The 26,828-nt window shown below is 42.7% G+C and overlaps 1 protein-coding gene across 8 annotated transcripts in view; it reads right to left on the minus strand.

The window, feature by feature from the left end:
- LOC146060089 (uncharacterized) overlaps window positions 1-26,828 on the minus strand; it is a 54,453-nt gene that overhangs the window by 17,273 nt on the left and 10,352 nt on the right. For 4 of the 8 annotated variants that reach the window (XM_083172964.1, XM_083172965.1, XM_083172967.1 and 1 more), the window contains exons 2-6: window positions 26,704-26,782; window positions 18,509-18,567; window positions 3,351-3,712; window positions 1,052-1,104; window positions 459-968 (exon numbers count right to left, since the gene is read on the minus strand). In XM_083172964.1, coding sequence (XP_083029090.1) covers window positions 459-968; window positions 1,052-1,104; window positions 3,351-3,712; window positions 18,509-18,567; window positions 26,704-26,757 — 1,038 coding nt within the window. In that variant the 5' untranslated portion in view covers window positions 26,758-26,782. The remainder of the gene's footprint in view (window positions 1-458; window positions 969-1,051; window positions 1,105-3,350; window positions 3,713-18,508; window positions 18,568-26,703; window positions 26,783-26,828) is intronic. The other 4 variants (XM_083172969.1, XM_083172963.1, XM_083172970.1 and 1 more) reach the window with 1 other exon arrangement.

Here is a 26,828-nt window from a genome sequence, read left to right on the forward strand (position 1 = left end):
TTATTAAGCTCGGTGAAGTGATAAAGGTCTGGTTTTTATCACCAGCCAATCAGCTCCTACCTGTCATTTTTCAAACCAAGCCTGTAACTTCACACTTAGGAGCTGATTGGCTGGTGATAAAAAACAGACACTTTACCACTTCACTGAGTTTAATAAATCTGCCCTAATTTCTCAAACATACCACTTTATAACTTTGCCAGGCTTAATATAGCTGCCCCACTGTCTGATGACCACATAGAAAAATGAATTTCTCTGTTGATTAACTGGTTAGCAGCGCGCACACACACCCTGTGTACTGTATGTTATCAACACAAAAGGCTCAAAGAAAGCTTATTTTTTTACATTTTATAAACAAAGTTCCATATGGTAGATCCTTCACTTATTTATAATTGATTGACCTACTTTTAATGGGCAGTTTTTGCACTTTTCCAAAACGTATATGGAGTTGCGCTTCTTACCTCTGTGGTTTTTATGACATTCTTTGTATCACAAGCATTAGGAGCCATTTCTACTTTCTCTTTTTGTCGATCACATACTTGATCCATGTACTCTTTTTTCATATTGTTTTTATTTTCACACATTTGCACACCCTTTGTCCGCTCTTGTGAAGGCTTCTCATACACATGTGCAGCCTTTGCACTCTCTTTTGAAGGCTTCATATCTACTTGTGTTGGATTTGCACTCTCTTGTGAAGGTTTCTCACAAACTTGTGCAGCCTTTGAACTTTCTTGGGAAGACTTCTCATAAAACTGTGAAGTCTTTGTACTCTCCTGTGAAGGCTTCTTATATACTTGTGTGGCCTTTACACTCTCTTGTGAAGGTTTCTTACAAACTTGTGCTGCCTTTGTACTCTCTTCTGAAGACTTCTCACTAACTTGTGCAGCCTTTGTACTCTCTTCTGAAGACTTCTCACTAACTTGTGCAGCCTTTACTTTGTCTTGTGTTGGACTCTTAGACTCACCTTCATTCTAGAACCATAGAAAAAATCCACATCATCAAAATTTTATTTTATACGTTTCAATACAAGATAAAGTGATACAAGAAGTCTTACCTCAGAGCTGCTGGCTGTTAACGTTAAAAGAGTGGGACCGGAATTATGGTTGACTAAAACACATGAAAAGACAGAGCAGGGTGATGTAAGTAACTAGTCTCTCTAGTACACATATACCAATTAGAATTTACAGCACTGACAATTTATTTCTGATAAACTATCTTGAAGAAAAAGGGTGGAGTAGAACAGAGTTGGGGGGTGTAGTTATGATGGGATGGAGATAGATTGGTCTATTTACAATATGGTTAAATAGGATACATACTTGATAAAATACCTTAAAAAATGTAGAAAAATAGAATTATGAAGAGTGTGTTTTGGCTGAGCATGGGAGTAGGTAACATTTTGGTTGCTTTCCTGCCACATATGTGCAAATACATTTTTCTTCAAGTACCAAGGTCTTCGTTTAATGGGATTTTGAGTTCTAACACTACTTAGTCTCCTGCCATATTGCTAGTGGTTTTCTGGATCCCGCTGTGCCCCTGATTGCAGCTGCCTCTGCGGTGTACTTCCAACAGCTTGTACGTATGCAGCATACCCGGGACTTACATTTTTTTTGTTTTCTGGATCCTTCACTAGTTTCACACATTTTTAATTGTCATTCTGCCAGTCCTGGGTGTATGTTTATTGGACTGGCTGGCATCATCCTCTGGCCATTTCTCTGCTTCAGCAGTTAATGAGTCAGCTGACTGAGCTCGTCTGCAGCTCTGCGCCATCAGTTATTGATTTTCAAATGACCGATGGCGAGGCAGCGCGGAGCTCCGTTGGGAGGGTACATGCGCGCATCCCCTGAGACCGCCACACCCCCTCTGGATGAAGCACGCTCCATCTGTATATGATAGATATGTACTAAGACCTGGATATTCTTAGACAAGCTTTTTATTCCATTGAGGGATATTTTGCTGTGTAGAAACTGACGAGACTGCCTTAAGAGTCCACACAGCTTTAAACTGTATGCCATCCACTGTGGGTACTAATATTATCAATTTATGTGGAGACAATAAGCAATACTAATTTGACTACTAATTGGACAATAATTGGACTAGTATCATCTTGTTTGCTAAATCAGTGACTCAGAGATGCACTATTGCAAGGCTGGTGTGAAAGGGGCCAACCAGGGAATGTCCCTGCATGATCCCTGGACTGCATTCCTGGGTAAGTCCCTGCATTTTCTGGTGTGAAAGGGGTATTTATCACTATAGGAAGCTTGATACATCTGGCACTGAGATAGTAAACAAACTTTATTTCGTGTTTTGAAACCTTGTTTCATGCACAAATAAAATATGTTTTAGTAATAGATCAAGGTGGGGCTGTAGATGTGGCATATCTAGACTTTAGTAAAGCTTTTGACACGGTCCCACATCGCAGACTGTTAAACAAACTTGAAAGCTTGGGATTGGATTCTAAGATGGTTAAATGGATAAAATCTTGGTTGCAGGACAGAAAACAGAGAGTTGTAGTAAACGGAGTACAGTCAAAGGAGGGAAAGGTTACATGTGGAGTACCCCAGGGATCTGTACTTGTACCAGTGCTTTTTAATATCTTTATTGGTGATACTGCAAATGAAATTGAGGGTAAAATGTGCCTTTTTGCAGATGACACAAAGGTATGCAACAGGGTAGACACGCCAGGAGGGGTAAAACAAATGATTGATGATCTAGGTAGATTAGAGGAATGGTCAAGAGCATGGCAACTACAGTTTAATGCCAAAAAAAGGCAAAATCATGCGCATGGGTCTCAAAAATCCAAAGACTAAATATACTATAAATGGCACTATAATGGAAACTACTGAGGAAGAGAGTGCTTTAGGTGTCACTATGTCAAGGGATTAAAGGCAGGTAGGCAATGTAACAAAGCAATGAAGAAGGCAAGTCAGATGCTTGGTTGCATAGGGAGAGGTATCTGATTGCAGTACAAATTTGTTTGGAAAATGGGCATAGAGTACGGTGTTCAGTTCTGAAGGATATAAATACATTAGAGACTGTACAAAGAAGGCCTACATCACAAAACGGTGCATGGCCTACATCACATGCTTGGGATAGGCATATTGATATCCTTACAAAAAAATAAGGATCAAATATGGTTTGATATAATATGTTTAAAAAAAGGGGCAGACTAAATGGGCCAAGTGGTTCTTATCTGCCATCTAATTCTATGTTTCTATATAGATACACGGCCAGGGTTTTTCCATACATCATCCTTTTAACTATAACAGTATTATAAATGGTTTGATAAATTAGTAAAATTTATTTTGGGTTGAATTATTTATAGGACATACTTTTCGGCTTAGATTTATACGCACCTGTTTGCAAAGCTTTTGATGTAGGGGTCGTTACTCGAACTTCGTTTTCTTTTTTGTATGTCTTGGCAGTTTTATAGTCATATTTCTTGTACTGGGGTTCTGATGTCTTGTTCTGATAATGTGAGGACTCTCCACGGCCCCGATGATAGCCTCCGCGGTAACGCGAAAATTTGTTATTGCCACTGTTATGACGCCCACCCCTATGGTAAGCAGGATCTCCGTGCCCTCTGTACTCCTTATAGTTTCTTTCTTCTTCATGGAAATTTCGGTAAGGAGTCTCTGGATATTCCACATATTCATGGTCACTGAAATTTCGGTCATTGCATGGACTTTCATGATATGAGCCATAGTTGCCATGTCCTCTGTTAAATCAAATACCAGTAGTGTTAGAATGTTGGTATCTAAGCATAGCTATTTTATCTACCGCATCTCAATCATCTCTAATGTAGCACACAAAGAATGCCCAAGAAAAATTTAGATTTGCGCTGCTGAAATACTCTGTGCGCACTGATGTCACAGGGGCTCTAATTACTGAAGCCTTTGCTTTTATCTAAAAATGGGACTTAAATATGTTAAACAAACTTCAGGGGCGAAATGTAATAGGGTGTGATTTTTGGACGAGTTCCAAACTCGCCAGAAATCGCACCTTTAAAAATCGCGGTTTTTGCCGCGAATTCGCATATGTAATGAGATGCGAATTAGCGGCAAAAAATGCGATTTGCCGTGATTTCGGGCGATTTTTAGTCATGAAAATGTGCGCATTTTCAGTCATGAAAATGTGCGCATTTTCATAAATGCGATTTTGTGCAAAAAAAAAAAAGTTGAAAAAAATACGGCGTGGGGTCCCCCCTCCTAAGCATAACCAGCCCCGGGCTCATTGAGCCGGACCTGGTTCCAAAAATACGGGGGGACAAAAAGCATAGGGGTCCCCCGTATTTCTGAAACCAGCCCCGGACTCTTGGACCGGTCCTGGTTCCAAAAATACGGGGGACAAAAAATCTGGGGGTCCCCCAGTATTTTGAAATCAGCACCGGGCTCCAACAGCCCACGGTGTCATGCCACAGCCGGGGGACACTTTTTATACAAGGTCCCCCGGCCAAAACATGAGCACCGTGGCTGGTCAGCCTTGGACGGGGTACCTGGAGGAGTGGGGACCCCCCCAATAAAGGGGTCCCCCCCCCAGGCTTCACCCGTCCAGGGCTGAAGCCCGGGGCTGTCACCGGCGTCCGTGGCCAGTGGACGCCGGCCTGATAGGGTTAAATCGATCATACTTACATTGCTTTATACCGGAGAACTACAAGTGCCAGCAGACCTCCCCCGCATGCTGGGACTTGGAGAACCACAAGTCCCAGCATGCGGGGCATTAATGGGCCCGCTGGGACTTGTAGTCCACCTGTAAAAAGAATGTTTGGTACTTGTGAGTTATCCGGGCGTCCGATTTTGTACTTACGATTTGCATGCGATTTGCATGCGATATCGCATACGATATCGCATACGATATCGGATCCGATTTGCGATTTACATGCGATTTACATGCGATTTAGCATGCGATTTGCATCAGATTTGCTATTCATTTCATTACCCCACTATCCCCAAAGTGTGTCTATCAACGTGAACCCGAAGCGTGGCGAGCGCAGCGAGCCCGCGAGGGGCGGCGGTACGCGTCCTCCGACCTTTTCATGCCCTACTATCCACTAGGGCGTGAAGTGAGAATAGAATAGTGTGGCGAGCGCAGCGAGCCACCGAGCCCGAAGCGTGGCGAGCGCAGCGAGCCCCGCGAGGGGACGCGGACACCTGTGAAGCCCGCAAGGGCACGCGGATACCTGTGAAGGTGTCCGCGTCCCCTCGCGGGGCTCGCTGCGCTCGCCACGCTTCGGGCTCGGTGGCTCGCTGCGCTCGCCACACTATTCTATTCTCACTCCACGCCCTAGTGGATAGTAGGGCATGAAAAGGTCAGAGGACGCGTACCGCCGCCCCTCGCGGGCTCGCTGCGCTCGCCACGCTTCGGGTTCACGTTGATAGACACACTTTGGGGATAGTGGGGTAATGAAATGAATAGCAAATCGGTACTTGTGAGGCTTCCGATTTTGTATTTACGATTTGCATGCGATTTGCATGCGATATCGCATACGATATCGCATACGATATCGGATCCAAAATCGGACGCCCAGATAACTCACAAGTACCGAATGTTTATAAAAAACACACACAGAGAGAAGTAAAAGTTTATTACACACACACACACCTCACTTTTACACCAGCGTTACTTACCATTCCTGGATCCAGCGCTGGTCTGGCTGCTTCACAGCCGGCTCCCCCCGCACTGACAGGCAGCGGGGAGAACCGGCTTTCTCCGTTGCCTCTAACAGCTTCTGTAGCGCTGTCCGAGTGCTACAGAGGCTGAGAGCGCGATTGGCTGAGCTATGCGTCTCCATGGAGACGTATCGGCCAATCGCGCTCTCAGCCTCTGTAGCGCTGGAACAGCGCTACAGAAGCTGTTAGAGGCAACGGAGAAAGCCGGTTCTCCCCGCTGCCTGTCAGTGCGGGGGGAGCCGGCTGTAAAGCAGCCAGACCAGCGCTGGATCCAGGAATGGTAAGTAACGCTGGTGTAAAAGTGAGGTGTGTGTGTGTAATAAACTTTTACTTCTCTCTGTGTGTGTTTTTTATAAACATTCTTTTTACAGGTGGACTACAAGTCCCAGCAGGCCCATTACTGCCCCGCATGCTGGGACTTGTGGTTCTCCAAGTCCCAGCATGCGGGGGAGGTCTGCTGGCACTTGTAGTTCTCCGGTATAAAGCAATGTAAGTATGATCGATTTAACCCTATCAGGCCGGCGTCCACTGGCCACGGACGCCGGTGACAGCCCCGGGCTTCAGCCCTGGACGGGTGAAGCCTGTGGGGGGGGACCCCTTTATTGCTGGGGTCCCCACTCCTCCAGGTACCCCGTCCAAGGCTGACCAGCCACGGTGCTCATGTTTTGGCCGGGGGACCTTGTATAAAAAGTGTCCCCCGGCTGTGGCATGACACCGTGGGCTGTTGGAGCCCGGTGCTGGTTTCAAAATACGGGGGACCCCCAGATTTTTTGTCCCCCGTATTTTTGGAACCAGGACCGGTCCAAGAGTCCGGGGCTGGTTTCAGAAATACGGGGGACCCCTATGCTTTTTGTCCCCCCGTATTTTTGGAACCAGGTCCGGCTCAATGAGCCCGGGGCTGGTTATGCTTAGGAGGGGGGACCCTACGCCGTTTTTTTTTTTTATAAAAACACTTTTACACATTTTTATTAACAGGACCATGCACAGATCTCAATGATCTGTGCATGGTTCTGTCAAATTCGCCTGTCAGAACCTGGTCTATTTTTTTGCGATTTTTGGTAACATTTACCAAAAATCACACCCTATTACATTTGCGAGTTGTATACTTTATAATGGGAAAACATCTGGATGCGAATTGAAATGTGACTAAAAATCGCACTTCTAAAAGTGCGATTTCGCGGTAAAAAGTGCGATTTCGGCCGTTTTTGACCCAAAATTGCACATGTCCAAAAATCACACCCTATTACATTTCGCCCCAGGTGTCTGTAATGGAGTGAACATGTTACTTTAATTCTCAACAGAACTACAGAGGAATGACTAGACATGCATTTTCCTTTTGGTTTTAGTCTCTTTTTAAAACACATCTCAAGGACATGCAGCAATTTCTATTTAAAAAAACACATCAAGGGAAATGAGTTTTTACCATACCACTTACCGACTAATAAATGTTTAGAACTTGTGTCTTCTCCCTTTTTAGCATGCTGAAAACTAATCATTAACCAGTTGGTCTTCAGTTAAAATTAGGACAGCTTTCTTGATCAACTACCTATACGCATTAGTTATTTAGCTCTGCAACAATGGAACAGGCATTGCAGTAGTTCTTAACCCATTGGATGCAGCCATCTCAGCAGTTGTTAGTCTCATTTACTCAGGTTAAAGACTGCTCAGATTTCCCAGCAAGTAATTTGAAGAGTCCAAAGCAAGGTCTAACATTTTTTATTTTAAATCTCTCCCCGGTGTCAAACTCTAGAGTACCGGCCAGTGCAGCAGCCAGCAATAGGCTCAGCAGAGATTGAGACTGTATGTAAAGACAAAGGTCAGAGACTGAGGACCCAGTGGCCAGTCAGTAGAACGGTCAATACATATGGCGGAGGGGAAAGCAGCAGCAGTGGAGCATGAGGGGAAGAATCAGAATCAGCTTCATTGGCCAGGTATACTTGCATATACTAGGAATTTGTTTTCAGTTTGCTGTGCAGCAGCCAGGAGAGTAACAAGTAAACAGCATACAGTATAAACAATAAACAGGTGGGGGAACATGTACAGTCATATAGAAAGTTATTCAGAGGGGACACTGTGTTAGATTATGTGCAAAGTGTTATAGCGCGACTAGACAGTGAGGTGTTCATGAGTTCAGGTGTCAACAGGTGAACCGCTTGAGGAAAGAAACTTTTTAGGCTTCTGGTGGACCTGGTGGTAATAGCCCTGTAGTGTCTGCCTGATGGCAGCAAGTTAAGCAAGCCATGGCCAGGATGTAGTTGGTCCTTGACTATTTTCGTTGCCCGCTTTTTTGCTCTGAACAGGTACAGGTCCTGGACAGAGGGAACGTCTATCCCGATTATCTTCTCCACAGTTCTGACTACCTTTTGGAGTCTGCATTTGTCTCTTTCACTGGCGGAGCCATACCAGACCAGTATTGAGGAGCACAGTACAGACTCCACAATTGCGGAGTAGAAGAGGAGCAGAAGCTTCTGTGGGATGTTGAACTTCCTCAGTTGCCTAAGGAAGAATAGCCTCTGCTGCGCTTTTACAACAATAGTAGCAGTGTTGGGCCCCCATTTAAGGTCCCGGGAGATTGTGGTTCCTAGGAACTTGAAGGGGTCCACTAGCGACACCACACTGTCAGCAGTTGTTAGCGGAGGAACACCAACAGCCTTCTTCCTAAAGTCCACTACCAGCTCAACGGTTTTGAGTGGGTTGAGCTCTAGATGGTTGCTGTTGCCCCACCGGGCCAATCGGTCCACTTCTTGTCTGCAGGCCGATTTGTCCCCGTCCTTGATAAGGTCAATGACGGTAGTGTCATTGGCAAATTTGATTATCTTTACTGATTGTGCCTCTGAGGTGCAGTCGGTGTACAGGGAGAAGAGCAGTGGTTTTGATGGACTGCACTTGGGAGGTGAATTTCCCCGCTTTCACAACTTGTTTTCTATCAGTGTCAAAGTCCACAATCCAAGAATACGTAGCTTCAGGGACTCCTAGGCGGAGTAGTTTGGGGTGGAGGATGTTGGGATTGATTGTGTTGAAAGCCGAGCTGAAGTTGACAAAACAGGACCATTGCATAGATACCAAGCATATCCAGGTGCTGCAGAATGTAGTGTAGGCCCAGGTTCACTGCGTCCTCAATGCATCGATTAGATCGGTAGGGGGTCTAGCTGGTGGCCAGTCACAGCTTTCAGGTGGTTCAGTAGCAGGCGCTCGAATGTTTTCATGATCACAGACGTCAAAGCTATCGGACGGTAGTAATTCAGATTTGTAATAGTTGATTTCTTGCGGACCGGAACAGTGGAGCTTTTGAGGCAGGAGGGAACCTTGCGTAGCTCCAGTGATTTGTTGAAGATCCTGGTGAATATGGGGCAAGTTGACCCACGCATACTCTCAGCGCAGATGGCAACACCCCGTCAGGACCTGGTGCTTTCCTTGGTTTGTCCCTCTTGAACATCTCCTCCACCTATACTTGGGCGACCTGGAGTAGGAGGTGGCTGTCGACATTTGGGGCAGCACAAAGGGTATGGTTTGGTTCACATTGGACTACTTTTTTAAACCTGCAATAGAAGAATAGCTAATCAGCTAGGTCTTGGTACATGGCAGTGGGTTTGGGTGTTTCCTTGTAGCTGGTTATAGATTGCATTCCTTTCCACACAGATACAGGGTCATTACTGGACAGGTCATTTGTCAGCTTGTCAGAGAACCGCTTTTTTGCTAGCCTGATTTCTTTTGTTCCTGGCTTTGTTGTATTTGGTTAGGGAGTTTTTGGCTCGGAAGGAGGGGAGCGATGAGAGTATTGGATGAACCTGTGGATGGGGCAAATGGGGACAACATGCTGTGGGATGCACAGTGTGGGATGTGGAGCAGGAGCATAGGAATACAAATTAAAGTATTAACTAAACAACTACTGCCTCTCCCTGCCACCTGCAAAGCCTTTTACAGGGGGTTTAAATATAATATTTGGATGAATGTATTAAACATATGCATAGAAAGAAGCTCATCAATGTGATCTGTAAGCAGTAAAATGGCCTCATTAGCAGTCACTTCACATCTGGTTTGTTCCTCTGTAGTGCTGATGAGCATGCACGTGTGTCGGGCATTCTGTGATAAGAGGTCCAGGAATCATTTTTTTTTTTGTCAGATAGGGTATCCATTTGATATTGCTACTAGTGTCTGAGTCGACACCAAAAGGTGTACATGAAAAAAGGCTGACACGTGAAAATGTCGACGTGGGTTTTTTACTTCCCCCCCCCCAATTTTATTCATACTTTAACATCCACGTGGACTCCGATTGGGAACAGTAAAGTCTGCTGAGCACAGAGGTAGTGGTGTGAGGAACCATGCCAGAAGAATGGTGAGGTTGGGGGTCTGTGTGGCAGGTGTCGACACTGGCACATGAAAAACTTTAACTCATGCTACCTTTTCTTGTGTCTTCACAACTTCACATCACAACATCATGAAGTAAAGACAATTTTGAGAAAACATTGGGGTCTTCTTAAAAAAAGACCCTGTAATAGGAGAAAAAATTCCCAAAGAACCTAATCTTATTTTTTAGACGTGCCCCCAATTTAAAGAACAAATTGGTACAGTGTATGTGCCCCCATTTCCCTTAAAAAATCAGTGGTCTCCTCTAAAGGTTTTTATCATTGTATGGGGTGTAAGAATACAACAAATACCTTTGGGATGAAAAAAATTTTATAAACTCGTCCATTAAGGTTAGACTGGGGAAACACCTCAGAAATATACGTAAGGGCCTAGATACACATGCACTTTCAGCCCATTTCAAAACTTGCCATCAGTGTTATCCTAGAGAAATATTTTTTTTTTTTTTTATGTATTACAGAAAGTGTTACCAAATGTTAGGTGGTGATTTTACAAAAAAAAATAGCAAAGTGTGAAATGTCTTTGATTTTTAACTATACAACCTTAATATCTAATGGTTTGAACAAAGAGTTCGAAACAAAATGGTTTTTATAAAGTAATGTTTTTTATGATTAAGTTTTAATACTTGTTTTTTCATTTTTGAGGAAAATATATTCACTACTGCACTTTAAATAATATAGGCCCTTATTCTGATCTGTGCGGCCGGAGCCGCATACGTTGCTCCGGCCGCACAAACCAATCCCCGCCTACAATACGGATCGCCACGGCCGTCCATACGCGGACGGCTGGCGATCCGCATGAAAATGGTGGGGCGTACGCCTCCACCATGGTGGGAGCTGCCCCCTGCATTCGATGGTCGGCGACCATCGAAGGCAGGGCCGCACGCTCCACCAGCTCCCGCAAGCTTAGACCACACGGACAATCGTCCGTGTGAAAGCTTGTATGGGGGCGGAGAGCTGACATCCGGCGATGTCAGCTTTCCGCCCCCATCACTGGCGTCATAGCCTTATTACCATGCATACGCCCCGCGTTTGCATGGGAACGCCCATGAAACGCTGGGCGTATGCATAGGGTAATGAGGCTATTAAGCCCCTCACGCCCCTATACGCCCCCTTTGCGGCGTATACATTTTTTGTGCGGCGATTTCCCCTGCACATGCGCAGAGTGACCTCTGCGCATGTGCAGAGTGAAAACATCGGCGGTACGGCCGCACGCGGGCCGTACCGCCGAGATCAGAATAAGGGCCAATATAAGGAACCCACAACTCTGATCACGGAAGGAGGTGGCAGGCAAACAGCATAATATGACCCGCAAACGTCAGCTCCGCTTTAGCCTGCAGTCTAAGAATAGACCGTGACATGCAGATGATACGCAGATGTCACTGCCTCCTCTATCTTCAACTAAGTATCAGAAGTCCAGGGAGGACGCTTGCATAAGGAGTCCTTGATACGCATGTGACACGCAAAAGTCACTACCTCCTCCCTCAGGGAGAACGCGCATACAGACCTTTAACTGGGTTCAGCTGAGGCGATTGTTGGACCCAAAATAAGGAGCGCATTTGGACCTTGCTGGGATTTTTTCCTTTATGTATTTAGGATTTTAGTTGTTAGATATTCTATGTCTGGAAATAGGTTTTTCCTACAAACTCCCAGAAGGGGGTATAAATACCAGTGTTGCACCACTGGTTCCACGTGCCTGGAGAAAGATACTTTGTATCGAAACCGGTCAGCTTGTGGACACAGAGGAGGACACCAGAGGACTCTTTGCCTTGATCAGCATCCAGGGACACTTGTCAAATACACCTATGCTTTTTTTGTCTGCACTTTCCTTGTAGACAAATGTACATGATGACCTTATCTTATTTACTTTGATATTGTTTTTATTAAAAACGTACTGCACCATAATATCTCTTATCTTATCCTTTGTGTGCACATTTTACCTATTTGAGCCAGAAAGGAATAGAGGAATCTGTTGCTGGAATTCATATTCCCCTCAATTAAGTGTTTGAGTCTACACAGTCAGTAGACAAAACGTTTTGGTATGAGTTGAAAATCACTCTGTTCTGGATTTTTGTGTTAATGGCCCTTATTCAGATCTGATCGCAGTACAAATTTGTTCTCAAAATGGGCAAAACCATGTGCACTGCAGGTGGGGCAGATGTAACATTTGCAGAGAGAGTTAAATTTGGGTGGGGTGTGTTGAAACTGAAATCTAAATTGCAGTGTAAAAATAATACAGCCCATATTTACCCTGCACAGAAACAAAATAACTTACACAAATCTATCTCTATACATGTTATATCTGTCCCACCTGCAGTGCTCATGGTTTTGCCCAATTTGAGAACAAATTTGTACTGAGATCAGATCTGAATAAGGGCCAATGTGTTAACAGTATTACACTATTTTTTTCTTATCTCTTTTTTGGGTTATATTACATCCAACGAGAGAAAGAAACCATCATTCATAGCGCTTTGGGATTATTCAGACACTTTTGTGGGTATATATATATATATATATATATATATATATATATATATGTGTGTATGTATGTGTGTGTGTTGTGTGTATATATATATATATATATATATATATATATATATATATATATATATATATATATATATATATATATATATATATATATATACACACACATATATATATACATATATATATATATATATATATATATATATATATATATATATATATATATATATATATATATATATATATATATATATATATATATATATATATATATACATACCCACAAAAGTGTCTGAATAATACATACACACACACACACACACATATATACACAAACACACACACACATATACATATATATAGAAATCGTTTGTCGGCCTGGCACTCCCCCAACGTAGTGCACGGTACCCAGGTGCCCTCCGGATCAGGTAGATACGATTGGAAGAAGAGACAGACAGCGGCACTCTGGGAAGTTTTAAAAAGGTGTATTTCAGCAAAAAAGCACACCAACGTTTCGGGGTATATGTCACCCCATTGTCAAGGTAAATGTGCAATAACCAATTGCATATACCCCGAAACGTTGGTATGCTTTTTTGCTGAAATACACCTTTTGAAAATTTCCCAGAGTGCCTCAAATGATCCACGGAGAGCACTCACCAGTTCAATGTACAATTTTAATGGTACTTTTTTGCAGGGTATAATAAACCTTACTGTTGCAGGCAGTCAGTCGACGTTTCGGCCACTAGAGGACCTTTGTCAAGACAAGTCAGCAGATACGTCCGTACAGCACAAGTACTTGAATCTCTTGTGCTGTACGGACGTATCTGCTGACTTGTGCTGACTTGTCTTGACAAAGGCCCTCTAGTGGCCGAAATGTCGACTGACTGCCTGCAACAGTAAGGTTTATTATACCCTGCAAAAAAGTACCATTAAAATTGTACATTGAACTGGTGAGTGCTCTCCGTGGATCATTTGATTCTACCCCAGTACTATATTTGGAATATCCTTGCAATATGCTGTAGCTGAGCACCCCACACGCTGACAGGGGCTGGCCGTGAGTGCGGATTCCTCCTGCAATATATATATATATATATATATATATATATATATATATATATATATATATATATATATATATATATATATATATATACACACACACATACATACACACATATACACACACACAAGGGGGGTACCCCAATCTGCGCCTTGATATCCTGGAGCAGCAACCCTGTTGGATCCCCTGTTAGACGGGACCCAAAATTTAGAGATGAACAAAGAGAGGGTACAGAGTGCGCTTATGATATACTAATATGCATATCATGTAAAAAATATTTATTTATAACAGGTTTTACCTTTATAATATTTTGTATACAAAAGATAAAAACAAACAAATACAATTCAGTTTGTATCCTGTATGTGGTTCATTCACAGCATGTGATCAAAACATATGAATCTGGCCCAACACGTTTCGTCAGCTAGGTGACTTCATCAGGGGCGAATAGAAGTTTCAAAATGAATCATACTAATAAGATGTCAATATGGATATGACCATAAGGGTAGGTAGGAGCATCTCCTTCTTAGGAGTTAGTTAAACAAGAATCCAATATGAAATTCAAAACAGATCGATGATCATCAAAACAGTGAATTCCTTCATACAATCAGGAGCAGATTAAACAGCCCAGCAGTAGGTTCTTAAAGGTTCAGACAACCACAAAGGAATTTACAATGGTCCCAGGTAGGTGTGTTAGCTCTGAAGTCTTTGGACTTCAGAGCTAACACACCTACCTGGGACCATTGTAAATTCCTTACTAGTATCATTCATTTTGAAACTACTATTCGCCCCTGATGAAGTCACCTAGCTGACGAAACGGGTTGGGCCAGATTCATGTTTTGATCACATGCTGTGAATGAACCACATACAGGATACGAATTGAATATTATAAAGGTAAAACCTGTGTATATATATATATATATATATATATATATATATATATATATATATATATATATATATATATATATATATATATATATATATATATATAGGGCGGAGTGAAAAAACTGAAATTGAGAAATTCAAAATCGGCTAGTGTGGAAAAGTTGTGACTTGACTTGAATAAGAAACGTGCAAAAGCTTTTTGATCTGAGTCAACATGTTCTGGCAAGAGGCCTGAAGTTTCACTTTTTTGGTGAAAATGACGAAAACTATGAAGATCTAGTTAAAATTATGTCAGGATGTCTTAGAGTGGTTCATTAATATACTTTAGTATAGTAAAAGAGAGTAGAGCTTGTCCTAGTGCAAAGTGAATGACTTTGGTGGGAGAAAAAATCCCTAATAATTGACCCATTTTCATGGTCACAATTGTGAATATTGTGTGTTTTCTCCTGAACGTGTTTATAATAGAAGAAGCACAAATACTCTAAATGGAATTTCGGTGACACTGTGTGAAATATAACACTGCATAATAGCCCTTAATCAGAGCTGATCCCAGTACAAATTTGTTCTCAAAATGGGCAAAACAAATGCTGCGTTGCAGGTGGGGCAGATGTAACGTGCTGAGAGAGTTAAATTTGGGTGGGGTGTGTTGAAACTGAAATCTAAATTACAGTGTAAAAATAATGCAGCCGGTATTTACCTTGCACAGAAACAAAATAACTCACACAAATCTAAAGGTGGCCATACATCTACAGATCGATTGTCAGATTGGGCCGGTTGGAACAAACAGCTGGTAATATCTGAATGACAGTTTTCAGCATTTCAAAGCAAATGGTCAACTGTCATTTGCTCTCATCTTTTACCAGGATTTTGTTCCAACCAGACAGATCGGACAATAAATCTGTAGATGTATGGCCACCTTAAATCTCTCTGCACATGTTACATCTGCCCCACCTGCAGTCCAGCATTTTTTTGCCCATTTTGAGAACAAATTTGTACTGCGATCAGGTCTGATTAAGGGCCACTATGCAGTGTTATATTTCACACAGTGTCACTGAACTACATGAAATTGGATTTATGCTGCTCTCTTTGCAGTGCATTTACAAATATAGACAATCCTGTGTATATAAATAAGAAATAACTGTTGCAGTCTGTTATTGAAAAACAGTAACTGTTACAATAAGTATTACAAGTAACAGTGTAAACTGTCTAATGTATCATTTTACATATCACTTCTGTTTATTGACAGAAAAACAGTGTTGCATCCTCTATACTGGGAACATGATTGGGCTGCATTACAGCATATAATTATGCCAAAGATAAGCCAATATATTAACTGTTAAATACGTTGAAGTGTATTATGATGTAATAAATTGTAAGCTTTCAGCAGGGCCCTCTAACCCCCAAGTCTGTCTGTCATTACCCAGTTTGTTTTATCACTGTCTACTATTGTAAAGCGCAACGGAATCTGCTGAGCTATATAAGAAACTGTAAATAAATAAATAAACAAATACATCTAATGTTTAGGGGAAAAAAAACAAGAACATTGATTCAAAAAATAACAGGTTAATCATTCTATGAGTGTTGTCCAGCAGTACATATATGCCAATTACTGTGTTAATTTCTAGGCAGCAGGGCCGTCTTAACAGCAGTGTGGGCACCTGGGCAAAGCAATGCACTGGGGCCCTTACCCATTCTCCCCTCCTAGGGGTGGGGGGTGGTATCAGCAGCAGCTTTGATGTCCCACGGGTGGCAGGGGGTGCTCTATCTTCCATTCAACATGTAGGACCTGGAGCAGTAACTTCTGCTAATTACTCCTTTACTGCACAGGTGGTGGGAGGGTGAACACTAACGTGTGGAAGGGGGCACTGAGCTGTATGAAGGGTCCCTTGCAAATGACTTCCAGGGAGGTAGGGGGTGTTTTATACACAGGGGACGGTTGGATAATGGAGTGGGCTTAATATTCGTCATTTTCCGGTGGAAGTGCAGCTTGTTTGACTGCAGATATCTCCATTATCTGGAAATAGATTTCTTAGCCTAGTATAAAAACCTAGAGTCCCAACTTTCAGGAGGTGCTGGGAACTTGGGTATCAGAGATCAGGAGCCAGAGCAATCCATTGACAAAAATATAAAACTACACCAGACGTTTGGAGCTGGAGCAGGGACCGGCTGCTTGAAGGCTGATATCTCTGGTTCTGGGCATGATAGAGACAAGCCGCTAGTGTCAGAGAGAACCTGAGAAATATGACTGGAAATTGTAATTAACAGGTCGGATGTGGACTGCTGCTTTGAAGTTGGATATCTGCAGTTCCCCAGGGCCGATTTTCAAAATTCTGGTATCCCTGGAAAAAGGGGATCCTCAGCTATCAACATAGAGCCCTTATACGCCTAAAGCCCCTGGGCAAGTGCCCATTAAGCCCATACAAAAAGACGTCCCTGCTAGGCAGGATTGATCAGCAATACTTATTACAGCATAATGCACTTTAATGTATTTAACTGTTAATATATTGGCTTATCTTTGGCATAATTATATGCTGTAATGCAGCTGCAGGTGGGGCAGATGTAACATGTGCAGAGGGAGTTAATGTGGCCATACATCTACAGATTTATTGTCCGATCTGTCTGTTTGGAACAAAATACTGGTAATGGATGCTTTGAAATGCTGATACTTTGCTTTGAAATGCTGGAAAACTGCCAAAAACTGTCATTCAGATATTACCAGGTATTTGTTCCAACCAGCCAGATCTGACAATCGATCTGTAGATGTATGGCCACCTTTAGATTTGTGTTGAGTTATTTTGTTTCTGTGCAGGGTAAATACCTGCTGCATTATTTTTACACTGCAATTTAGATTTCAGTTTCAACACACCCCACCCAAATTTAACTCTCTCCGCACGTTACATCTGCCCCACCTGCAATGCAGCATTTGTTTTGCCCATTTTGAAAACAAATTTGTACTGCGATCAGGTCTGATTAAGGGCCATTATGCAGTGTTATATTTCACCCAGTGTCACTGAAATTCCATTTAGAGTATTTGTGCTTCTTCTATTATAAACACGTTCAGGAGAAAACACACAATATTCACAATTGTGACCATGAAAATGGGTCAATTATTAGGGATTTTTTCTCCCGCCAGTCAGTCACTTTGCACTAGGACAAGCTCGTACTGTTTTTTACTATGCTAAAGTATATTAATGAACCAAACTAAGACATCCTGACCTAAGTATAACTAGATCGGAGCATCTTCATAGGTTTCGTTATTTTCACCTAAAAAGTGAAACTTCAGGCCTCTTGCCAGAACAGAAGATGTTGACTCAGATCAAAATGCTTTTGCACGTTTCTTATTCAGGTCAAGTCACAACTTTCCCACACTAGCCGATTTTGAATTTCTCAATTTCAGTTTTTTCACTCCGCCCTAATATATATATATATATATATATACACACATACATATACATATACACACACACACACACACACACATATACATCTCATTCTCACACATGCACAAACTCAGAAGGTAGCAGAATGGCTTTCAAAGCTTTTGCTTCCAGCGGGTTTACTAGTGGGTAATATCTGTGCAGGAGGAAATGTTCAATCATCTCCTCCTGGTTATTTAGCAGAAAATGTTTCGACCATTACATCCAGTCAGGCCAGTTCACTTCATTAAAGACTTGAAGATAGCATTCGGATTTACAATGCACATTACTGGTGTGATGCTAACTTTTCACTAATATGGCAAGTGGTGGCTGCAGCACACACCGTCACCCAGAACACTGCCAAACATCGCTGCCCAGCATTAGCTGCCAGTTGGTGTGGCTCCCCTATTTGAATTTTACGGTGCGCTGCAACCGCCCTCTGGAGCCAATGGCCTCGCACTCATTCCTTCCTTCCTTTACCTTTGGCATTTTAAAGTCATGAAAAGGTTTGGTGTAATGACATTTTAAATGAGCCAGCAATGGAAGACAATTTGAAGTGTGCCACACGTATATGTACAGTATCTATGTAAACAAAATATCAAGTAAGGTATATTGGAATTTGTCTCCTACCTATGATCATGGTAACTTCCTCTGTATGGCCTAGAGTGGGGTTTCCTTGGTGCATAAGTCTTCAAAAAAATAAATAAAGATTATAAATTAACCAAATACAAATATAACAGTGTAACAACTAATTCAACAAACATATATAATGTGCTAAGTTGTATTACAGAAATAAAAAGTAGCTAATCTAAAAGGAAAAAATAAACGCCAACCCGAAGCGTGGCAAGCGCCGCGAGCCCGCGAGGGGCGGCGGTATGCGTCCTCTGACCTTTTCATACCCCCACTATCCACGTCGGCGTGGAGTTGATTTGAGATAGTGTGGCGAGCGCAGCGAGGCACCGAGTCCAAAGCGTGGCGAGCCCCGCAAGGGGAAGCAGAATACATGTAAAGTAATCCGTGTCGGCTCGCCACGCTTCGGGCTCGGTGGCTCCCCACACTATCTAAAGTCAACTCCACGCCGGCATGGATAGTGGGGGTATGAAAAGGTCAGAGGATGCATACCGCCACCCCTCGCTGCGCTCTAATCCTTGTTCTCTTGTGCATGCACAATACACGAATCAGATCATGTAAATCATTGATTCAACTTGTTACGTCTTTACCAAAGCAGTTATTATATTTAGGAACACAGGGTGTGTACCCTTAAATAGCAAGATAGAGACTGTGGGACAGATTCTCTAAGCTTCAAAAGTGATAAAATGGAGAGTAATAAACAGCCAGCCAATCAGCTCCTGCCTGACATTTTTCAAACACAGTCTGTGACATGGCAGGTAGGAGCTGATTGGCTGGCTGTTTATCACTCTCCATTTTATCTCTTTTGAAGCATAGAGAATCTGGCCCCATGACAGCAACAAAAAAATGATTGGATATAATAATAGCAATCAATCTAGTAGGTGTTTTCAATACACTAGTTCCGAGGGCCTGATTCAGACACATGTAGGTAGTGATTCTGGTTGGTTTGCAAAAGCAAACTCCTTCTTTCATGGACAAAACCATGTGCACTGCAGGTGGGGGCTGATGTAACATGTGCAGAGAGTTAGATTTGGGTGGGCTGTGTTCAAACTGAAATCTAAATTGCAATATAAGAATAAAGAAGCCAGTATTTACTATGCACAGAAACAAAATAACTCACCCAAATGTAACTGTCTCTGCACATGTTACATCTGCCCCACCTTACATTTTATTACAACAAGCAGTTTTCATTCAGACCTACTGGACACTTTACATAAATGCCAACAGAAGTCTCCCTTCATTAACACCTTTCCACAGGAAGCTGCAAATTCCAGGCACATCACCAGGTGTGAGCACAGTGGCCAAAAATAAAGGCTTTGTCATTCATCATTCCTCCTGCTAGGAAATGACAACTAACTAGCATCCCTTTCCAAGTCACAGAAGAAACATTGGGGCAGATGTATTAAGCTTTAACAAGAGATAAATGCAAGGGTGATAAGGAGAGATAAATGCCCAGCCAATCACCTGCTAACTGCCATGTTAAGCTGGGTACACATATATACAATCGTCGGGTCGTTCTTCCGTTCTGGGTCGGACGGCTGTTCAATTGTATAGGTGTGTACGCTGTCCCGTACGAGCGATAAACGGCAAAAAACTGTCTTGACCGTCCATACTCGGTCGGTCGATGGTTCTTTGCTGTTTAATTTTCATCCGACAGGACGGCCTCATATCGGAACAAAAGTGCAGTGTGTACGCACTTTCGATCAATATGATGCCGTCCTTGCGACTATACTGACAAAGCTGGAACGCCCATGTGGGCGTTCCATAGCTACATGATCTCTTCTACAGATATAGTTACACTATAATAAGTACATTGCATTCAGAACGCACACATGAATAAATCATGTGTGGAGGTGACAGGGTTTATGTAGTTCACGGAGCCGCGGCTCCCCTGCTCATGATATATAGCTGTCACAACATAAAGGAATTTGAGAGACACAAGCAGACAGGCAATAGCCCTTAAAATGGCTAAGGATAATACAAGGCACAGTTGCTAATATTTCAATATGCATTACATAATGTGACACACTTGGAGCTATAAAGCCGGGTATGCGAGTATAGTCAGTTTGCGGTAGTCACCCTGCCAAACTGCTATAAAGCCGGGTATGCGACTACAGGGTGACTACCGCAAACTGACTATACTAGCATACCTGGCTTTATAGCAGTTTGGCAGTACCGCAAACTGACTAGTCGCATACCCGGCTTTATAGAAGTTTGGTGCTCCATGTGTGTCACATTATGTAATGCATATTGAAATATTAGACAATAGCCCTTAAAATGGCTAAGGATAATACAAGGCACAGTTGCTAATATTTCAATATGCATTACATAATGTGACACACATGGAGCACCAAACTTCTATAAAGCCGGGTATGCGACTAGTCAGTTTGCGGTACTGCCAAACTGCTATAAAGCCAGGTATGCTAGTATAGTCAGTTTGCGGTAGTCACCCTGTAGTCGCATACCCGGCTTTATAGCAGTTTGGCAGGGTGACTACCGCAAACTGACTATACTCGCATACCCGGCTTTATAGCTCCAAGTGTGTCACATTATGTAATGCATATTGAAATATTAGCAACTGTGCCTTGTATTATCCTTAGCCATTTTAAGGGCTATTGTCTGTCTGCTTGTGTCTCTCAAATTCCTATTAGAGTATTTTGTTCAATTAAAAATAAACTTTAATTAAACAGTCAGGACACTACATAGCCAAAATATGTCCCTCCTTCTCCTCTGTTCAGTGTCAATAGGAGCAGAGTGCCAGCTGCAGAAATAGAAAGCACTGAAGGAAAAATGGAGAACTGGTGCACCCAGGTCTCTCCAGTCAGTGACTGGACAATGTGCAGTGTAGGGTGACCAACTCATCCCTTTAATCCGGGACACATATTAATTACACAGGTTCTGTGGCTGGCTTCACCTGGTTTTAAACTGCCACAGAACCGGTGTAATTAATATGTGTCCCGGATTAAAGGGATGAGTTGGTCACCCTAGCGCAGTGTGACACTGCGTTACAATAGTTTTATTGTAAAACTAACCCCCCCACCACCACCTGTAACCGCCAGTATCTACAGAACTGCATTATCTTGAGGTATTCTGACGGCAGCTCCAGGAGCTCCCCAAGCCTTGTTACTGGGAGGAGGACTTGAAGCTCCAGCCATGTGGTGTTGAATCACAAGCCAATTGCAGTCAGGAGCACCCACTGCCTGATTGGCAGACGGACTGCAAGTTTCAGCGCCGCATTTGAAAATACTCTAATTCCTTAATGCTGCCTGTATGCTCGGCCACCTGGTGACCTCCTCTCTTTAGCACCGTACTCCGCCGCTTACCCCGGGGGCCTGCGCAATGGTCCTGCAGGCCCTTTCTACAGGGACCGGTCTCTGCTGTTTAAACAGGTGGCAGCTCCCGTGACTGATTGTCCAATCCAGTGCTCCCCAAGTCACCACGGGGTCTGCAGCCCCATTGTTACGCCACTGGCCACAAGTCTTGTGTGCCGGCTCTCTGGCCACCAAGCAGCAACAAATATAAGACAAAGGGCAGGATATACCAACCACTTGCAGTACGTCCCTCCAACTATCGCGAGGCTGCTAATCGCATATGTACTTACATATGCAATTAGCAACACAAATGGCAGCTCTACCAGTAAGAGCTACCCCCTTTGCGATGGATGCTGGTCCCTGGACTTCTGGGGCAGTTACTCGGGAGTATCTCTGCACGTGAGTGATGCCGGTGGCCAAGAGGCATGCTGGGAGGCATCAGTGTTGATCCTTCACACAGCCTTTTGCTGGAATTACCCTCAGCATTGAAGCCCTGGTGACAATCAAAAAATGCAGTAAAAACACAGAAAACTAAAGAGTTACCACATTTCTTCTAGTACATCAGCCCAATATCTGAAAATATATATAGCTCTATGAAAACATGTTTTACATGTATAAAAGTAGTGGAGACCATCTATCATTGAGAATAATACACAACAGCACATAAGCAAAATATTATCCCATGTTCATTCGCAATAACAAATATCATATCCTAAATTAATATTAAATTCAAACCAGTGACTGTGTATGCTAGAAAAGTCAGCATAAAACAGGATGTGGTGACAATATTTTAATAACATGGGCAACCAGATTTGTGATGCATTTATCAGTCAGGAAACCACAGGTTTTGTTACACAAGTCTGTACACAGTTGCACTGTTGAGTCTTGTACACACGGGGTGATTACAAGGCTATTTCTAAGTGATCTGTCTATATCGCTTAGTAATTAAGCACAAAAACCCCCATAGCTCCTTAGGCCATAATGGTGGTGATGCGTGGTCCTTTGCATCAATAACCCCAGACTAGATCTTGATTGCATGCAGTCAAAATCTAGTCAGATTGCCAGTGTTCTCACCAGAAAACACGGGCATACCTCCCAACAGTCCCGATTACCGCGGGAATGTCCCGGTTTTCGGGGACATTCCTGCTTCCCTCCCATGGCCGGCAGTGTCCCGCGGTGAGGGGGGGGGGGGCTGTCGGGAGGTACCCTGACGCATGCGCACAGCGTCTATTCCCGCAGCCGGGGGGCATGGCTAGAGGCTCACAGAGCCGCTGTGTCATGCGTGCATCCATCTGTCCCTCCTCCGTCTATTTGAAAGTTGGGAGGTATGCACTGGTCCGCACAGATCGCTCAGCACACATCACTGGTGCATCGCATGTGTGCAAAGCGATCTGTGCCCCTCACCCAGTGTGTATATACATTAACTTTTGTCACACAAAAGCCCCATACACACTAGACAAGTTTTTAAAAACTATCGTTCAGAAGGGCTCTTCTGAGCAATCTTTTTTTCTTTTAAAGTAGGGCGAGATGTAATAGGGTGCAAATTTTTTAGTTGTCTGAAAAAAATAACACCCTATTACATCTCATGTTTTTAGACATGTACCTTTTTTTAGTAACGTGAATGTGCAATGGGAGTGTGCAGATTTTTATTTAAAAAAATGGCATAGGGTCCCCACTCAGCATAACCGGACTCAGGAACATTAAATCATTGAGCTGGTTTTGGTTTCCCAAATACAGGGGGGAGTGAACACCCTGGCTAGGGTACCTTGGGGAGTAGGGAGTGAGGACCCCCCCAATAGAGGCCCCCAGGCTTAACCCTTCCAGGCTGTCCCTGGGTGTTGGATGCCAGTCTGATCATTTTGTAAAAAAAAAGAGATTAAAACAATTATACTTGTGTTGCAGAATTTTTTTTAATTACTACTATATGGGATAGTAGTAAAAAAAAAAAAAATTACCCCATGCCAATTTTTTTTTTTATAAAAATAAAAATCCGCACACTCCCATTGCACATTCACGTTACATGTCTAAAAACATGAGATGTAATAGGGTGTGATTTTTTTGCAGACAACTAGCACTTCGGTGTATTCTTCACCAACTAGCACTTCGGTGTATTTTATCACAATAAAGTTATTTTAGTTATTTACTACATCTCTCTAAAGAAGCTGCTGATAGCTGAAAACAGGTGGGGAAATGCGTAAGTGGTTTTATATCACTCAGCTCTGCACAAGAAAAGACCACCATCCACAAGATCCAGCAAACCGGTACCATTCTCGAACCGTCTGACCGGACATTAATATTTACACTTGCAAATAGTACAAGTAGACATCTGATTACTAAAAGTTATACAGGCTTTCTGCTTTATTTACTAAATACTAACAACTAGCAGCCAGCTGCCTGCTTCTTCCCTAAATAGTTCTTGCATAATTTGGAGGTGTGCTTTGTAGGAGGAAATTGGCTTCACTCAAGCCCTGTCCACAGGGTATGGCATGGCGTTGCAAAATGGAGTGATAGCCTTCCTTATTCAATATCCCTTTTACAAATCTCCAATTCTACCAGCACCAAATCAGACCCAGCCCATCACATTTCCTCCACTATGCTTGACAGATGGCGTCAGGCACTCTTTTAGCATATTTTCACTTGTTCTGCGTCTCACAAATGACCCAAACACCTCAAACTTCGATTAGTCTGTCTATAACACTTTTTCCCAATCTTCCTCTGTCCAAATGTCTGCGTTATTTTGCCCATATTAATCTTTACCTTTTTTCGGACAGTTTTCAGATTCAGCTTTTTTTTGTCACTCTGCCTAGAAGGCCAGCATCCCAGAGTCTCGTCTTCATTGTAGACGTTGACACTGGCATTTTGTGGGTACCATTTGATGAAGCTGCCAGTTGAGACATATATTTCTCAAACTAGAGACTCTAATGTACTTCTTGCTCAGTTGAGCACTGGGGCCTCCCACTTCTCTTTATACTCTGGTTAGAGCCTGTTTGTGCGGTTCTCTGAAGGGAGCAGTAGACACCATTGTAGGAAATGTTCAGTTTCTTGGCAATTTCTCACATGGAATAGACTTTATTTCCAAGAACAAAAACTAGACTGTCGAGTTTCAAATGAAAGTTCTCTTTTTTCCGGCCATTTTGATAGAACCCACAAATGTAATGCTCCAGACTATCTCAAAGGAAGGCCAATTTTATAACTTCTTTAACGAGCAAACCCATTTTCAGCTGTGTCAACATAATTGCACAACTGTTGTCAAGGGTTTTATAATCATCTATTAGTCTTCTAATGGGATTAGCAAACACAATGTACCATTAGAACACTGGAGTGATGGTTGCTGGAACTGGGCCTCTATACACCTATTTAGAGATTACATTAAAAAAAACAGACATGTGCAGCTCGTATAGTCATTTACCATATTAACAATGTATTTCTGATTAATGTTATCTTCATTGAAAAAGACAGTTCTTTTCTATTAAAAAAAAAAGGAAATTTCTACGTGACCCCAATCTCTTGAATGGTAGTGGGTATATTCTCCATTTCCCTGCACTGTCCTATGGCCTCTCCTTTTGAAAACATTCATTCTAAAATGTTGTACAATTTATTAAGCTGTGTGGAGGTGTTTCGTAGGTGTGCTATAGCATTTTAAACTGATGTGTGTGCCTATGGCCAATATTGGTGAACAATATTGCGAGGTGGTCAAAATTCACTGGAAATGAATGTTATGGAGTTTCAAAATTCTGTAGGATAAAAAACACGCCGAAATTATGTTAGTTGTTTTTAGCCATTTGAAGAGAAAAAAAAAGTATAGATAAAAGACACGTGAGGGTGTTTTTTGTTAACATCTCTCATTTATATTCACTACTTTGCAAACCTCTGTATATTTTTTACTATATGTGCATTGTCATATTATTCCCCATTTTAAAGCAGGTCTACTATCAACACAGTGCAACTGACAAAGAACTAAAAATAACAGCATTCACAACTTTACATAAATAACTCAGTAGTGTGATGCATACACTACAACTGGGTGTATGTTATGGTGTCAAGGTGGTGTCTAAATGCCCCATACATTATAACCGACTTGTCCGAATTACCTGATTTCCCTGGCAGCTCCCCAGGACGGGTCACATATGATTAGGCACTTGATGTGCCATTTTTAACATGTGGTAAATCGTATGCAATTTATCACATGTAAATCCCGGAGAGCTGCAGTTGGAGGGAGCCGGGCAGGGTGGTGCCAAACGAGCCGGGCTGCATGACAAAAAAAAACTCATACAAATGAATTGCTGATTGGGGGAGAGAGCTCTCAGCCAATCAGCAGCTGCCTATTCATTTGTATGTTTTTTTTTAATTTGCCGGCCATATGGCTCCTCCTACTTGGCTCTCTGCATCCCCCTGCCCGGCTCTCAGAGTCCCCCCGCATTGGATGCTATACAAATGGGTGCTAAAAAGCACCCAAGATGTGCCGCTGATGGCTGCAAATAAGATTTATCTCCGTCTCCAATCCAATGTACATGGGACCGCGCACTGGATCGCATCTCCTACACACTGGATCACATCTACACAATCTGGCGGATTAGGGCTGATTTCACAACCCAATCCACCGGAATCGGGTGAATTCGGGCCCAAATGGCATAATGCATTGATGGCTAACCTTGACACTCCAGCTGTTGTTGAACTACACAACTCAGCCCTGCTACAGTTTTATTATTTGACCATGCTAGAATTGATGCAGGGCATGCTGGGATGTGTAGTTCAACAACATCTGGAGTGTCAAGGTTAGCCATCACTGGCATAGTGTATGGGGGACTTAAGTTTTAGAAGCCTGTACATTCCGGTAAGTAAATTTACTGATAACTGGGTCTGGGCCAATCTAAGCACACTTACATCACTCTCATGATGTCCATGATGCCATCCTCTGTTTCCTCCACGTTGATACATCTCTTATGAACCGGTCCAGCTTGCCCTGGGAAGAGTACAATTAATAGTTGGATGTTAATTAACCAAAACAC

This window comes from Crinia signifera, chromosome 2 (genome assembly GCF_055691185.1).
Source record: "Crinia signifera chromosome 2, ASM5569118v1, whole genome shotgun sequence".
NCBI classification, from domain to species: domain Eukaryota; kingdom Metazoa; phylum Chordata; class Amphibia; order Anura; family Myobatrachidae; genus Crinia; species Crinia signifera.